Source organism: Benincasa hispida, chromosome 10 (genome assembly GCF_009727055.1).
Source record: "Benincasa hispida cultivar B227 chromosome 10, ASM972705v1, whole genome shotgun sequence".
NCBI lineage: Eukaryota > Viridiplantae > Streptophyta > Magnoliopsida > Cucurbitales > Cucurbitaceae > Benincasa > Benincasa hispida.
In genome coordinates, this window is record NC_052358.1 from 45,388,471 (window position 1) to 45,404,538 (window position 16,068).

The 16,068-nt window shown below is 36.0% G+C and overlaps 3 protein-coding genes across 4 annotated transcripts; 2 read left to right on the plus strand and 1 right to left on the minus strand.

Annotated features, from left to right (window-relative positions):
* Positions 1-272: 272 nt before the first annotated feature.
* Positions 273-3,960, plus strand: LOC120089181 (probable protein phosphatase 2C 60). The gene is made up of 5 exons (XM_039046595.1): positions 273-602; positions 1,143-1,500; positions 1,992-2,359; positions 2,459-2,695; positions 3,347-3,960. The coding sequence occupies exons 2-5, from the start codon at positions 1,182-1,184 to the stop codon at positions 3,614-3,616; spliced, it is 1,194 nt and encodes a 397-aa protein (XP_038902523.1). The 5' UTR covers positions 273-602; positions 1,143-1,181; the 3' UTR covers positions 3,617-3,960.
* A 77-nt stretch (positions 3,961-4,037) lies between these two features.
* LOC120089180 (protein ALTERED PHOSPHATE STARVATION RESPONSE 1-like) lies at positions 4,038-11,923 on the plus strand. 2 transcript variants are annotated; one of them, XM_039046593.1, is made up of 5 exons: positions 4,038-4,176; positions 7,714-8,669; positions 9,010-9,233; positions 9,853-10,076; positions 10,170-11,923. In XM_039046593.1, the coding sequence occupies exons 2-5, from the start codon at positions 7,784-7,786 to the stop codon at positions 11,011-11,013; spliced, it is 2,178 nt and encodes a 725-aa protein (XP_038902521.1). In that variant the 5' UTR covers positions 4,038-4,176; positions 7,714-7,783; the 3' UTR covers positions 11,014-11,923. The 2 variants fall into 2 exon arrangements, with proteins under 2 accessions (XP_038902521.1, XP_038902520.1); XM_039046592.1 differs by lacking the exon at positions 4,038-4,176 and having other exon boundaries at positions 6,619-8,669.
* A 178-nt stretch (positions 11,924-12,101) lies between these two features.
* Positions 12,102-15,092, minus strand: LOC120089182 (protein CHAPERONE-LIKE PROTEIN OF POR1, chloroplastic-like). Its single transcript, XM_039046596.1, has 3 exons — positions 14,689-15,092; positions 13,249-13,597; positions 12,102-12,453 (listed from the first exon to the last, which is right to left on the minus strand). Exons 1-3 carry the CDS (start codon positions 15,022-15,024, stop codon positions 12,278-12,280), a joined length of 861 nt encoding a protein of 286 aa, XP_038902524.1. The 5' UTR covers positions 15,025-15,092; the 3' UTR covers positions 12,102-12,277.
* Between the last annotated feature and the right edge of the window lie 976 nt (positions 15,093-16,068).

Here is a 16,068-nt window from a genome sequence, read left to right on the forward strand (position 1 = left end):
GATATTTTATTTTATTTTCTTAAAAGGTTTTTTTTTAGAAAAAAAAATTGTTTCAAGGTGTTAGAAATTTTCATTCGCTAAATGGATTTTTTTTTTGTTTTTGTGTAATACGGATGTTTAGGTTATAATTTTAAATTGGATGAAAATGTATTATTATTATTAACTTTCTTTGACTCTCTGTTTCTGTGTGTAGCATAGTGGCGTGGACCCCATTGCTGGACCTCTGCTTTGCTGGCTTCAAGCTCTCCATTGTTGGTCTTTTATGGGGCTTGTCTGCCTTTCACAGAGGGAGAGAGAAAAAGAAAGACAAAGAAAGAAATTGGGGTTTTCACTTCGTTTATTCTTCCTTTTTCCATCGACCCTTTTTCCTTTCAATTTTCCACTCTCTCTTCTTCAACAGCAAACTTCATCACACATATCTCTTAATCCAAAGCAAACCCACAAACCCACTTCTGTTTCTTCTCTAATTTTGATGGATCCACAGATCTAATACTTTCAGACCCACTTGATCTTGATCTTCTACATCTTGCGAGATCTTCATCTTGTCTCTCTTCTTCAGTCTCTGTTCATTTATGGGAGCTTCCATTCAAGTGTTAACTGCTGTAAGCCCTCTTTTTCGTTTTTTTCTTCATCTGGGTCCACTTTCTTTTCAGTTTTTTCCATATGGGTTTGTTGAATTTGTTGATGAGCATGTTGAATTTTTCAAATTTTATCTTGTTTTTCTTCCCTTGGAATCTGTGATGGGCTTAAGTCTTGTGTTTCAATGTGAAGACGTAGACTTCTGTGGATGGATATAAGGCTGACTAAGGAATTGTTGAAGAAAAATCGCCTTTGACCTCTTAATTCTTCACCCCCCCGTCTGACTTTTTCCACTGTTAGCGGCTCTATTCTACATGAGTTTTGTTTTAAACAGGAAACAGAACCGGTTTCAGATTTTCCCAATTGAAATTAACTGTATGCTCTGCCTATTTGCGATGGCTCTATCGTTTGATTGACAAAATCCATATTCATCTATCTATGTTTTTGCTGTTCTTAATCTTATTGGTTGTTTTTGTAGCGTGTATGAGTTTGTGATTTTAAACATCAGCATAGCAGAAGAAATTGAAATCATTGAGTCTAAATTGCCTGTTCCTTATATTCAGATGCGGATATTTTGGAGGGTTGTTTGGGTGAGATGAGGGATGTTCTCAGAGTTGATGAACTTTTTGAGAGCTTGTTTTCGACCGAGGTCGGATCGACATGTGCACAAGGGTTCCGATGCTGGTGGTCGACAGGATGGTCTCCTATGGTACAAAGACAGTGGGCAGCATGCCAATGGTGAGTTTTCAATGGCTGTAGTTCAGGCTAACAATTTACTTGAGGATCAAAGCCAGATGGAGTCAGGCAATTTGAGCTTGCACGAGGCCGGGTCATATGGTACCTTTGTTGGTGTATATGATGGGCATGGAGGGCCCGAGACGTCTCGTTATGTAAATGATCACCTTTTCCAGCATCTTAAAAGTAAGGCACTGAAAATTTTTTGATCTTCCATATCCTGTTTGTTCAGTAATTTATTTCCCATATGCTTGATTACTCAAGTTGATGGGAGTTGGTTTGCAAGTGGATTGTGCATCTAGAAAGGGATGAAAGGTGAAATTCAGATTCAATACAGGTGGGTTTTAGTTTGAAAAACTGAAGAATACTATGCTCATAGTGCTTTCACCTGTTTATAGTTTTCCAAAAAGCAGATTCCCATCTCGTATAAGTTGGATTAATCAGTTGGGCTGGCTTGATCTAGGTTTACGTTTAGAGGTTAAGATTTGAATATTCTTTTCCTTTTTCACTTCTTCCGTATTGAAGGCTTTGTCAATAATTTAAAAGCATGTGACACATGAGCTGTAATTTTGTATAGTATCCGTTATTTCATAATTCAGGCTTGCTTGTAATTGTCCATAAAACTTGGGAACTAGGATTTGCTCCAGACTCCTCATGATTTGTTTCCTAATTTTTAGGGTTTACTTCAGAGCAACAATCCATGTCAGTGGATGTCATACGAAAGGCATTTCAAGCTACCGAAGAGGGGGTCATTGCTCAAGTTTCAAAACAATGGTCAATGAGGCCACAAATTGCAGCTGTTGGATCTTGCTGCCTTGTTGGTGTAATTTGTGGTGGAACCCTTTACATCGCTAACCTTGGTGATTCACGAGCTGTTCTAGGGAGAGTTGTAAAGGCAACGGGGGAAGTTTTGTCCGTTCAGTTGTCGGCTGAGCATAATGCATCTATAGAGTCTGTGAGGCAGGAGCTCCGTGCTCTGCATCCCGATGATCCTCATATTGTAGTCTTGAAGCATAATGTATGGCGCGTGAAGGGCCTTATACAGGTAAGTTATTTGATGCATTAATATTGATTGTGCTCATAGTTTGTCTTTTCATGTGGCTGAATTATGTTTTTAACCATGTCAAACAACTTTCTTTCTTAGGTTTCTCGATCTATTGGTGATGTCTATTTAAAGAGAGCCGAGTTCAACCGAGAGCCTCTTTATGCTAAGTTCCGCCTTCGTGAACCTATCAAAAAGCCCATACTGAGCGCCGAACCATCTATCTCAGTGCTCCAATTGCAGCCACAGGATCAATTTATTATATTTGCTTCAGATGGGCTCTGGGAACACCTTAGCAATCAGGAAGCTGTTGATATTGTCCAAAACCATCCACGTAATGTAAGATTTCTCCCCCAGCTAAAATCAGAGAAGAAGATGCTATCTCTTTCTTGATTGATCAACTAGTTTTGTATTGCAAAGAAAATGGACAAAAGAAATATGGGCGCATGATATGTCCTATATTTTTTACATTATGTATTTTCATGGTTTAGGTTACTAGGTGTAGTTTCTTCACCACATAAAAAGGATTGTGGTTTGATTTGGCTGAAAGAACTGTGTTGAAGACAATGGCTGAAAAAATTGTTTCTGCCTTTCTTCAACCACAAACGGGCAAGTCTTTTTATACATAATCTGAGCAACCTTAAGTAGATTAGATCAACGATCTGAAAATTGTTCTCATTATCACCTCTCATGTTTTAAAGTGTAGCTTAGGTCAAGTCTTCTCATAAACCTGATGTTACATCTTGTTCTGGTTGATTGAAAAGAGCAACCTGCTACAATGATTGTAGATTCTTTTGCGTTTACCTTTTTGTGTTGGCTTATATGATGCATATATTTCATTTTTGAAAGTTGTAAAATGAATATTTTTTCTAAGAGAGGGAGGTTGGCGGAAGTCATATGAAAAACACTAAGCTAGTGTGTTAGAAAAGGAGTTACCAAAAGGAAAGATGTTAAAAAAACTCAACTTTCATTTGAATAATCTAATTGCAGGGAAGTGCAAGGAGGCTGGTGAAAGCAGCACTACAAGAAGCAGCAAAGAAGAGAGAAATGAGGTACTCCGATTTGAAGAAGATTGACCGTGGCGTACGGCGACATTTCCACGATGACATCACAGTGATTGTTGTGTTTCTCGACTCAAACCTTGTGAGCCGAGCTAGCTCTACAAAATGTGCAAGCCTATCTGTGCGAGGGGGTGGAGTTAACTTACGTCCAAACTCATTGGCCCCTTGCACCACACCATCAGACACTGGCATGGCCTGATTCGGCTGTATCATCTCATGTTTGTCTGTTGTATTGTTCTCATATGTGAATACCAGGTAGCTTCCAACAGAGATAAAGTGGAGCAAGGCATCAATCCTTTTACTATACACTGTAACTGTTAACTCAAAAAGGGGGAAAAAAAAAAAAAAAGAAGAAGCTTCAGCTTTCTGTCCAAAACCAAAGCAACTGAAGTAGACAGCTTCAAGTTGCCTGTAATTGTAGCTAATTCCTTGGCATATTTCATATCCTTCCCATTATTTTTTTCTCTTTACCCATTTTGCTCACTGCTTAGCTCATGTAAATTGTATGTATGATGACTATGGAAATTCAGTTTTGCTTGTTTTGATCTGTGTCAATTCATGCCGAACTGCCTAATCTGTTATTACATCTGCACTTGCTTATTTATGAAACCACTTCAATGATTGATTGTTATTTCCCTCCATTTTCTCCCTTTCTCCCGGTTTCTTGTAGTTTCTGAAACTCAACAGATGAATACAGATAACATCTACTTACAAGACATGACGAACATCGATGTTATGGGTCAAATACGTCTTTTGAAGGTATTTTCTCTCTCCTCTTATCTTTGCAGATTAGGTCCTTATGATATAGTTGTGTATTTTAAGTTGGAAACTAAAGATCAAATCACATCTTTCACAAAAGAATCCATATGTTAAAGAAATTGTTCTTAACTCTAAGTTGTAGGATCAGGTGAGTGATCTCATAAAAATAGGAAAAAAAAAAAGGAGAAAAATGTTCCTTCTGGTGGAGTTATGGGATGGATTAGATGAGGAGTGGAGAAAAGAAGAAATGGGAATATAGTATGGTTATGGTATGTAGGGGGAGAGAGAATGAAGGGGGGAAGCTTTAATCTGAGTAAGTCAGAGTGTCAGTGAGTGAGGGCATAAAACACAATAATCCAGACAGAAAAATTGAAGGTCCCTATGTAAGAAAGTAGGGTAAAGAATAGCAGTGAATGCTTGTCTTGTTTTAATTATCATTTCTATTTACATCCCCAAGTAAAATGGCACATTTCTCACTGCCCTCACAACCCTCTCATCTCTCTAAAGTTGGGGTGGGATAGGTTTGTGTGCTCTTTCTTTTAGTTGTTCATTTTGGATTGGATGGAGGAATGTTAAAACAAAGGGAAATTATTTTAAATAAAAAAAACGGTTGAAAATATTTACAACTAATAATAAAATATTATAATCTATCTATGATATATTGTAATAGATCACGATAGACTACTATCTATGTCTTGACATAGATAATAATCTATCGTGGTATATCGCAGATAGATAGTGAGAATAACCCTAAAAGAAAAGAGGGTGGTTAATCTTTTAGTCCATTTTCAATTTAGTCTCAAATCTTTTGAAATTCACCTCAATTTTATTTGTAATGTATTATAAAATTTCAATTAAGTCATTACATTAAAAAAGATGGTCAAAATTTGTTAACAAAAAGTTTACGTCTTCCATTGCTGTTTTATTCTAATATTTAGACATGTGAATATGTCACTTTCAAGGTTGAACATTCAAATACTCATTTTCTACAAATGTTGTAATCACCGAAAAAAATACGTCAATATGCCACTCGGATATTACATAAAACTCAATTTGCTATCAATAAAATCTTGCTCTGCTTATCAATAAAATTCTGTTTTGTTTTTTTTTTATTATAAATTACATGCTCATGTAATATATATGTTAAAAGAATAATAATTTAATGACATCAACTTTACGGTTTATGAACAAATTTCAACATATTTTTCTACAAAATGACTGGTGATAAACTATAATACATTGTGGGTAAATTTGTAAATTTTAAAAGATTAAGGATCTAAGTTCATAAAAATCTAAGAAATTGGAGACCTTTTAACGAATCTAGCCATAATTTTTATTGGTACATTGGGTCACTTTTGAATATCAAAATTGTATTTTACTTTTTTATTATTATTATTATTATTTATTTATTGAGACTTTAAACAAATTATTGCAAGCTATGTGATAAGAGCTTAGGGACTAAGTAAATAGACGTTAGGGAACAAACAACTAAAAGTAGAGATCTTACCAAGTTTTTATCTAATTTATTGTCTATGAACTTTTCTTTATAATATAATGCTATCGATTTTTTTTATAAAAAAAATCTATATGTTTAGTCATTGAAGAGTAAAAAATTCAAATTATGTCAACTTTCAGTTTTGATTATAATATATCAATATTAAGAAATTTTCAATTTATAGTCCTAAATTTTGGAGTTGTATCAATTTGAATCGTGAACTAATAATTATCTTAAATCAAATCTCGAACTTTTTTACGTGTATTAATTAGCACATTCCTTTAGACTTAACTTGAAAAATATCGTGCTATATAAAAAACCGTTTCGATTAAATTTTTGAAATGTTATAAGCAAATCAATTTAGACTTTTATCAAGATTACATTTAAAAATGATTCATGAGTTCAATTCTTACACACATGTAGATTTTTTCAGATGTTGGATTAATAAAATGAACGATTAGATGTGATACATAAATAATTTTTAAATGAAATCTTAATTGAGAGTTTGAATTGATTCACTTGTGAAAGTTTAAGGATTTAATCGATAAAATTACAAATCTCATACGATGTTTATTTAGTAGAGAATGTAAATTGATACATTTATAAATGTTCAGAATTTAAATGGATAGAATTATTAGTTCATGACTTAAATTAATACGACTCTTAAAATTTTGGAGTATAAATTGATATTTTTCCTTAATATTATTAACATCGGTACTTAAAAGTTGATGTACCTTGTTTACTACTTAACGTACAATGGTATAAAAAGAGAGATTAGGACCGTCATGGAATAACCTAGTAGTAAATAAAAGGCATGAACTCGATAAAGGGTTAAGAGAGAATGAATTCAATTCATAATAGTCACTAACCTACAATTCAGTATTCTACAAATTCCCTTGATATTCAAATATTGTAAAGCCACTTGGATTGTCCCGTAATATTAGTCGAGATACAATTAAGTTGACTCGAATAATTACGAATATTGGAAGTCATTTAAAAAATATAGACATCAAATTAACACAAACATGAGAAATCAGAACTGTAGATTATTCATCCAACAATTAAACTTAAAAGGGGAAAAAACAGAGGGAGAAAAGCAGAGCATTCTTCTCCAAGGAGACAAGAGATTGTCTCTTGAGCTAAAAAGACAGTGACAGTTGTGGCTTTCTGGATTCTCCAAACCCTAAACCTAAGCTTACTCTGTAATATATATTGTTTAAATTGCCAAAAAGAACACAATTATACCTTTTTTTATTTAATTTCAACCTTCCAAACACAACAAAAAAACAACATTACCACCACATACAAAACAACAAAAATCTCTCTCTCTCTCTCTCACAGTGTTTTTGGTCACTTTTTACCAAGTTTGACTCATCTTTCTAGAGAGAAGTAAACAGTTTCGACCCATTAATTAATGCTGAGATATTGGAAAGAAATAAAGTAAACCAGAAAAGTTACTGATATGTAATGTAAAAACCAGTTTAAACAAGTTCTGAACTTTTACCTATTTCAAACTGTTTAACATTAACACGCCAATTAATGGAGTACAAAGTTTTGCAGAACAGTCCCTTCTCTCTTTCTCGAGCCCCTACCTTCTTCCCTTGCCTATGTTTTTTCTTCCTCTCTCTCTCTCTCTCCCCTTTGTTCTTCGTTTCTTAGCCCAAAAACACAAGGGTTTTCTTGCAAATCCTTCACGTTTCTAAAAAAACTACTAAAGAAGAGTTTTTTTTTTTTCTTTTGTTCTGTTTTTCTTTTGGTAGAAGAAGGAACAGAGGTTTTTAATTGGAGAGGATATTGCCTCTTTGAAAAGTTCTTTTTTTGAAGCAATCCCACCATTTTACTTGCAAGAAGATGAAATGGGTCGGTGTTATTTTTCTCAAAAGGCCGCATTTTTACACTTTATTTTTCTGAACCCAGGTGAACAACAAACAAACAAACAAACATCTTCTTCTTTTAACAGCAAAAACTCACCTTCCTTTTTATCACTAAAGAATAATACAAGAAGGGGGGGATAAAAAATAAACCATCTTTTTCAATTTCAGCCATTTGATTAAAGGAAGAAGAAGAAGAAGCTGCTTCTGCTGCTGCTTTATAGCTTTGGCCAACAAAGAAATGGGTTGTGTTGCCTCAAAGTTAGAGGAAGAAGAAGAAGTAGTTTCCATTTGTAGAGAAAGAAAACGCCATTTAAAGTTAGCTGTTGAGAGAAGGTATGCTCTTGCAGAAGCACATTGTAAATATTGTCAAGCTTTATATGCTGTTTCAGCTGCCATTAAACTCTTTGTAGCTCGCCATTCTTCTCCTTCTCCTTTCCTCATTACATTCCCTCCTCCATGTTCTCCTTCTCCTCCTTCAGAAAAAGTTATAACCAATCCAATGTTTCTTCAGCAAATGCCTTCTGATTCCACTCATGAAACCATAGCCACCTGCCCTTCATGTGTTTCTTCTTCTTCAACCTCTACAGAATCCTCCATTGAAGAAAGAGAAGAAGAATCAGTAGAAGAGGAGAGGATTGAACAAGTCCCTCCATATCTCTACATGCAAATGCCACCCCCAATGCCATCCCCTCAAAGGGAATTTGGATGGGATTTCTTCAATCCATTTGACACAATGAGGACCGATGTCGTCGGCGAATATCGCGAGGAGGAGCTCAGGATGGTGAGGGAGGAAGAAGGCATTCCAGAGCTGGAAGAGGCCGAGGTAGAGAAAGAAGAGCAAAACCAAAGAGTTGTGGCTGTTGTTGAGGAGGAAGATGTTGGAGCTTTTAAAGAGCAGAGGAATGGAGTTGAAATGGTTAAAGTTGGAGAGAAGGAAGATGAAGGTCAAATGAAGCAGAAAGGGCTAAATGTCATTGATACACCAGTTGAAGGAAGGGAACTTTTGGAAGCATTGCAAGATGTTGAGGATTATTTCATTAGGGCTTATGATTCTGGAATTGATGTTTCTAGGATGTTGGAGGCTAACAAAATTCAGCTTCAATCTGGTTTAGAAGAAATAAAAGGTGGGCCATTCATATATCTTCATTTGCTTCATTCATTGAGCTCTCGAGACCAAACATGCATGAGTTGTTTAAACTTGTGAAAACTTTGTTTCCTCGTAGATTATAGAATTTGAATTTTGTATCTAATGATGGGAATTGTTAAACCTTATATGAATGTTCATTACATCTTAAGCTATGTGAAATTTTGTTTCTAGAGGTTTAAATTCATTGGAAATGAGGGTTGTGCTCTTCAGTAATGTGAGTTTGTCTTATATTTGCAGTAGTAAATACAGACATTCATGGCTTAAAGTTAATCATATCTCTCTTTGTTATTGAATTAAACAAGCTCATTTTACTGCAGAGAACTCGACAAAACTCATCCAAGCAATAACTTGGCACCGGTCTGCTTCGGGCAAGCCTTCGTCATGTAAGAGTCTAGTAGCATCGAGTTCGAAAGGTTCTTCGGCATGGACAGAGTTTAAGAATGAGCTGTTCGATGATTATGACGTAATGGATTCAGGAAGCCATTCATCAACTCTTGGACGATTATATGCTTGGGAGAAGAAACTCTATGAAGAAGTCAAGGTGAACTAGGATCCTCAAACTGTTTCTTTTCTTGAAAGATCACTATGACAGGAAGAACATCATAGTATACCAGGACAGACAATAATAACACATCATTTTCTACTTTACATTTTATCTTATTGAGACTCTTGTTTGTCCAGCCAAATTTGAAGTTCGTGTTGATTGTCTTATGTTGTCTGCACATTTTTGTTCTTTCACATGACTATTAGCTTGCAATAACATTTTCTTTTGGCTACCTCTTTAATTGTTTTGAGATCTTAGCTTTCTTTATCCTTAACCTTATTGTTTTCTTTGAGTTATTTACAGCACTTCATAATCTTAAGCCACTTTAGTTACTCGAGAAGGGATAACGGAGCCAGATTAGTTGTTCTTTCGTGTCGGTTGCTGCAACTCATTATAGCGATGTAAACAGAATAAAGCTTTGATCTTTCTAGACTTGATAGCTTGCTGCTTCATTATAGCTCTTCTTGAATTTAGAAATGTTGCACAGAAGATTACAAGATCGAAATTTACATTGTTTTGCATTTTGGATTTTTCATCAAGTGTTGGTAAATTATCGACTGTAACTTTGTGACTCTTCCTAATGTGATATGGTTTTTGTTCTTATTCTTATACCCAGGCTGGGGACAGCATGCGCAAACTGTACGAGAAAAGGTGTTCACGACTAAGAAACCAGGACATTAAAGGGGAGAATGGAGTTACTACCGATAAAACTCGAGTTGCAGTAAAGGATTTATATGCCAGGATCTTGGTTGCCATTCGGAGTGCTGAATCGATCTCAACAAGAATTGAGAAACTAAGAGATGACGAACTACAACCTCAGATCGTTGAGCTCTTAAAAGGGTAAAAAGTGCAAGATACCTGTATTTTTTATGAAAATAATGTAGGTAATATTGTGAGTTTGTCACTTGATTTTCTTCCCAAATTGTTTTGCAGCTTAACAAGAACATGGAAAATCATGTTGGAAGTTCATGAAACCCAGAAAAAGATTATCCTTGAAGTGAAGACTTATTCCTGCCATTCCTATCTGAAGTTCTGTAACGAATCTCATCGTCTTGCTACTCTTCAGCTTGGGGCTGAGCTTCAGAATTGGCGTTCGTGTTTTTCAAAATATGTTGAATCACAAAAGGCTTATGTTGAAGCTCTCCATGGATGGCTGACCAAGTTTGTAGTGCCTGAGGTTGAGTTCTATTCTCGGGGTCGAACATCGACCATCCCTTATGGGCTGCATGGACCTCCATTGCTTTCAATCTGCCATGATTGGCTATCTTCCATGGAAAAGTTACCTGATAAACCAGTAGCCTTTGCATTGAAAAGCTTTGCAAAGGATATGAAAGCTCTATCAGATAAACAGATGGAGGAGCAGCACCAAAAGAGAAGAGTTGAAAGTCTCGGAAAGGAACTCGACCGAAGGATCCTGTCATTCCAGAAAACAGAGAACAAGTTCTTCGAGTTCAACTTTACCGAGACAAAGTCAGAGTTGGAAGTCGAAAATCAGAATGAGTACTTAACAGAAAAGAAAGATCAGCTAGACATGTTTAGGAAGAAGCTTGAATTGGAGAAGGAAAAACACAATAACTGCATTCAAGAAGCACAAAGGATTACATTAAATGGAATCCAATCAGGGTTTTCAGCTGTTTTCGAATCCTTATCAGAATTCTCCAAGGCTTCCCAAAAGATGTACGACCACCTCGTGAATTTCAGTGAGAACACTGATAAATCTGAAAATATAAACTATATCGAGGGCTCCTCCCAACCTGAAGAAAATGTTAGCAGATAATGAAGGATTAAACCAGAACGTGGTCGGTTTTCTTGGAGTTCTGTAAATTATATTTTGTCGAAGCAGCTCGCTGAGACATTGGTTTGTGATTTGTATTTTTATTCTAGCATCTCCTAGAAAATTGTTGAGATTTTTCTTACAGGCTTTTCATGCCCACAATTTTGTTTGCAGATGGTCAATTTATTGCCTTTTTTCTCTACATTATTGGCAAGAAGCCCAATAAATGTAGATTTGGATTTTAAGTGGGCAATTATTGTAAGTAGCTTCAATGTATCAGAAAAACAAAGAAGCTTGAGACCTAAATTTAATGGTCGACAGCTCCATTTTAACCTTCTCAGTTTCCAACAAATCCCTCTGGACAAATGTAGAAAGCACACTCACAGCAGTGTGTTGTCGTTCAATCTGGTGATGTTTGCTTGCAGTTCTGAAACTCGATGCACCATCAATGGCAGTTGCAAAGCTTTGTCTTCATATATGCGTTTTGATTCCATTATTGTGGTGTGGGGCACGTGAAAACAGTCTGAAACTAGCAAAAAAAAACAAAAGATATTCACGTGGTTGTTAAAGCTTAAAATTTCTCTTTCATTATAATCCCCTCTCTGTAATGCCCTGCAAGCTGAGAGAAATGAACTATCTCGAGAAGCCGTCCTGCATTACATAAAGAGCTGAAGGATCTCAATAAGCCATTAGCCAATGGTCGCCACCTGACACTTGTCTTTCAACGGACTATATGAAGGCATTTGGGGAGTGGACCATTCTTACCAACTAGCTTTTATGAGAAAATGCAACAAAATATCTACTCTAAAACAGTCCAAACCAATATCCCATGTGATTGCAATGGAAGAACAGCCGGAATAGCATGAACGAATTGCACGATCTTCGGTCATACTTCATTTTTTAGTTCCTGTTTGAAATCAACGAACTCCATATTGGACCAAATCAGGCTGACACCATGGGCTTCTTATAGTAATGACATGTCAAGCCTATAAAACCTAAAACATGTGAATATTTGCAAATGAAAAATATAAAAAGAAACAGTGACAAATGGACATGGATGGATAAAAAGCACTGTGAACACTCACATTCAGTATGGAGAATATATGATAATTATTACGTTCTTCACTATAAACACAAGTCGTTCCCAACAATCTATTGAGCTTTCGTGCATCCAAAAGCACATAATCTTACAGAACTAACATGGGATAGAGCAATTGAATAATTACAACTTTTGCAATGAAGGGGCAACTACAAGATTCTATTAACTCTATCTAAGGTATAAAGAGACCAACAATTGGGATAAAAGTACAAATTCGCTTACTACAGTAGCAGGGGAGTGTATACCAAGGAAAGGAACAATGTCAACCTGCAACCAACTCTCAACTGCAGACCCCACTACTGCACCAGCCACAAGGCCACCTAGCGTTATTACCGTTGCCTTTCCTGCAATGAGGAAAAAAAATTGACATCAAATATGTTCTTTTAAGAATAAGAATTGTATCAACTTGTCAAATTCTGATTAACATTGTTTTAATTTTAAGAGAGCTTTCAATGTTTTAAACTTACAAGGGCATTAAAAAAATAAAAATTAATAATTAAAAAACAAAAAAGAAAAAAAAAAAAGAAAAAAGAAAGAAAAGAAAAGAAGCCCACAAGAACACCCCTACTAAAGGAAGGGGTTCCAACTAAGTAAAATGTTATCAAACGAATAGTTATAGAAAAGCTTCGAAACCAAAACCCAGAGGGATACATGAAATACGAAGGACAAAATCTCACTAGGGTCCCTATTCCTACCTCAAAATACTCTATCGTTCCTCCCCCTCCAAATATCCCATAACACCACACACACCCCCACAAGAAAACTAATTGGTTGGTTGTTCAAAAGGTTACACTGATAAACAAACACGGAACCAATAAGTCAATCGATAGAAATATGTTTACTCAACAAAGAGCAATAAAGCTAAAAGAACCTCTCATCTTTCAAATTCTGATTAAAACTAATCAAGTTACATTCTATCTAAAAAAACTAATCAAGATACATTCACTTCTTTTTATCCATGATTTTTGTTGGCAATATTCTCCATAGCTGTGTAATATGGTTCTTCAGCCGATTTCTGGACTGCTCTAAAACATTAAACATGATGAATTGCTATGCAGAATTCTCTAGTTCATGAGAATCAAACTCTTCCAATACCTGTAAACAAATACATCATAAACCTTCTTCATCAAACTCCTTACCTAATTTTACGTTCTTCTTAGTCATGAAGTACAGGGAAGCTCCAAAACTACCAGCCAAGATCAGTCCAGGAACATCAGCACCTGCATACGGCAGTGAAGAAGATGAAGAAGCTCCATTTACATAAGTCAAGACTGCTAATGCCCCGTATACACCAGCTTGTATGCCCAAGTCACCAGTAGATGGTGTTTCAACAGAAATAGGTATATTCCGCAGCCACTGAGGCGATGAACCCACATTAGGAGAGTTTATCGGCTTAACATCAGCATATCGGATCCGACTGTTCTCAACTTTCCCGGCTCGACGCCGAGTTAAGCTCTGCATAAGCAGTATGTCATATGCAGCTTCAACCTGAAACAAGCAAAGCACAGCAACAAGGAAAATTTTAAGGGTTTCCTACCATATGGGCTATAAAGGAGCAACAATACTTATAACAGAAAATATGTAATGACTTATGGGATGAAATCAATAGATACCATCAGTGCATCAGTTAGAAAACCTTCCAAATACAATGTAAAACAGAACACATTAAATCTTTTTTTAAAAACACAAAATCTGTCAATATTAGAAGCTTCAAGACAATCAAACATTCGCCCAGGGAACTGGAGAGCTCGTAACATGGATGTAACTATTTGCTCTGGCCATTCATTAAACGTGTATGATACCTGATATTCTACTTTTAGCATCCACATCCAGGCAAAGGATTTTTCTCCAAATAACAACCAACTCTTCTTACCAATACATTATTAACAAAACAGCAAAATGGAATGAACAATACAATACCTTGTGCCATAGAAGTGATAAATGACAAACATGGTAGAACAGCAGGCAAGAGAAACCAAATATAAACATATTTGAACGTGAGAAAGATGGCTAAAGCACGGAAAAAAAGGGTATATAAGTAACAAACAGTAGAAACCAATGTGTAGAAAATGGATATGTTGGACATTTGGCAGTGGGTGTTGCAGATGTGTATTCTACTTCTCTTCTACATGTCAGATTATGTAAAAAGGCGAAAGCGTTGGAAAGTGGGGAGATCATGTGGAGAATGCTCTATGACCATTTTATTATCATTAGAAGCCGTAATAATACTCGTAACAATTTCGAATTTCATCGTAACTGAAATAACGGTATTACACAATGCTGTTATGAATTATCCATACCATATAAAATACACTGGGGGAGAAAGCTCAGATTATTTCAATTTCAATACTTTACATGGCGTTCATTATAATACACGATAGTTAAATTAAGTCAAACTTTAAGCGAACCTATTGTACAACATACTGATACTCGCCTATTAGGTTCCACTCATCGAAGGTAAGAAACAGTACAGAAATATCAAAATTGAGTCACAAAACGACCAAATTAACATCAAACGCATAATAAAATTTTCAAAATCAAGAAAAAATCAGCACTAAAAAATACGATCAATAAACGACCTGTGCAATCGTCTTGTCGTCACTGCAAGTAGCAAGAATGGAATTCTTGGCACGGAGTATTTCATCGAAGGAAGCTCCTTCGGAAACTCCAAGAAGCTTAAGCGCGTTCTCAAGAGACATTTCAGATGGCGCCGAGTCGTCAGCTCGCGAGCTCGCCTGAACCGGCAGCAGCAGCGTCCTTGTAAATGCGCGACGTGGAGGGAGGGCACCAGCGGCACCGCCACTCCAGGAAGTTGTTCTACCGGGAAATGTTGAGCCGGATCGTCGGAAGGGCGGCCTAGGAAACGGTGAACCGGCGGCAGGGGGGTTGGGCCGGACGGAGAGGGTGGCTGCCATTGATGAATTGATTTTCTGTAGAAGCGTGAGGCTGGCCTTCGTTGATGCTGTAGCGTGCTTGCGAATTTAACCGCTGAAACTCCATAATTGATTAATTAAAAATTGAGGAATATTATGGTCACTCGTTCTTAGATTAAGCTCTGATGAGCTCTTTTTATTGTCTCATCTTGGCCATTGATCTTTCAAGAGATCCTTCGGCTTTGGCGATGTACGGTCCAGATCCGCTATTAGCGTAAAATTGTCATTTTGAAATGGAAAATTGTGTAGACAAGAGTTTATGTTTGACGGGGCTTGTTGGGAACGGACAATTTCATTTTGGATGAAGATTGTCACTCCTTTGCTAAGTAGAATTAGGAGTAATGACAAATTATTAACCAAATATAGATAAGTATTAAGTGCTATTTGTCTTGAAATTATTGAGATTGAATTGGGTCCAAATCGTATCTACGATAGATTGAGAAGAATAATCCTAAAGAATAACATCGTGATTTTAAGTAGAAAATCCTAAATACATGGGATAAAAATCATATATGATGATATTATTCTTTTAAAAAAACATCATATAAAATAGTAGTTACAAACTTTCTTCCTTGAAGAACAAACTCGATAAAAAAAAAAAAAAATCTCTTTATTTTATCTCACACTTTGACTCACCTATCTATAGCCCAAAAAAACTTAGGCCATCAAACAAGTCCGATGACTCTAGATTGATTTTGAACAATGTGAAAGATCTAATAGTCACAAATTAGTCTTGAACAAAATAAAATTGACTCTGATATCAATTGATAGGATCGAGTCCTCAACAGAAGTATTTTTTCGCTTTTGTTTTGAAGATTAGTGAAAAGGATACTTACCTTTGAAGACACTTTTTTCAATAATTTCCAACAACACTGTCTACTTCAAATCACCTCCAAGAAGTCTTCTTTTATCTATGACTCTCGGCAAGAACCCACCGGTGGGAATGTTCTTATAAAAAGGTTAGAGAAATGAGAAGGAGAAGAAATTACAGAGGACCAAATTTTTAAGTAGAATTGATGGAAAGAG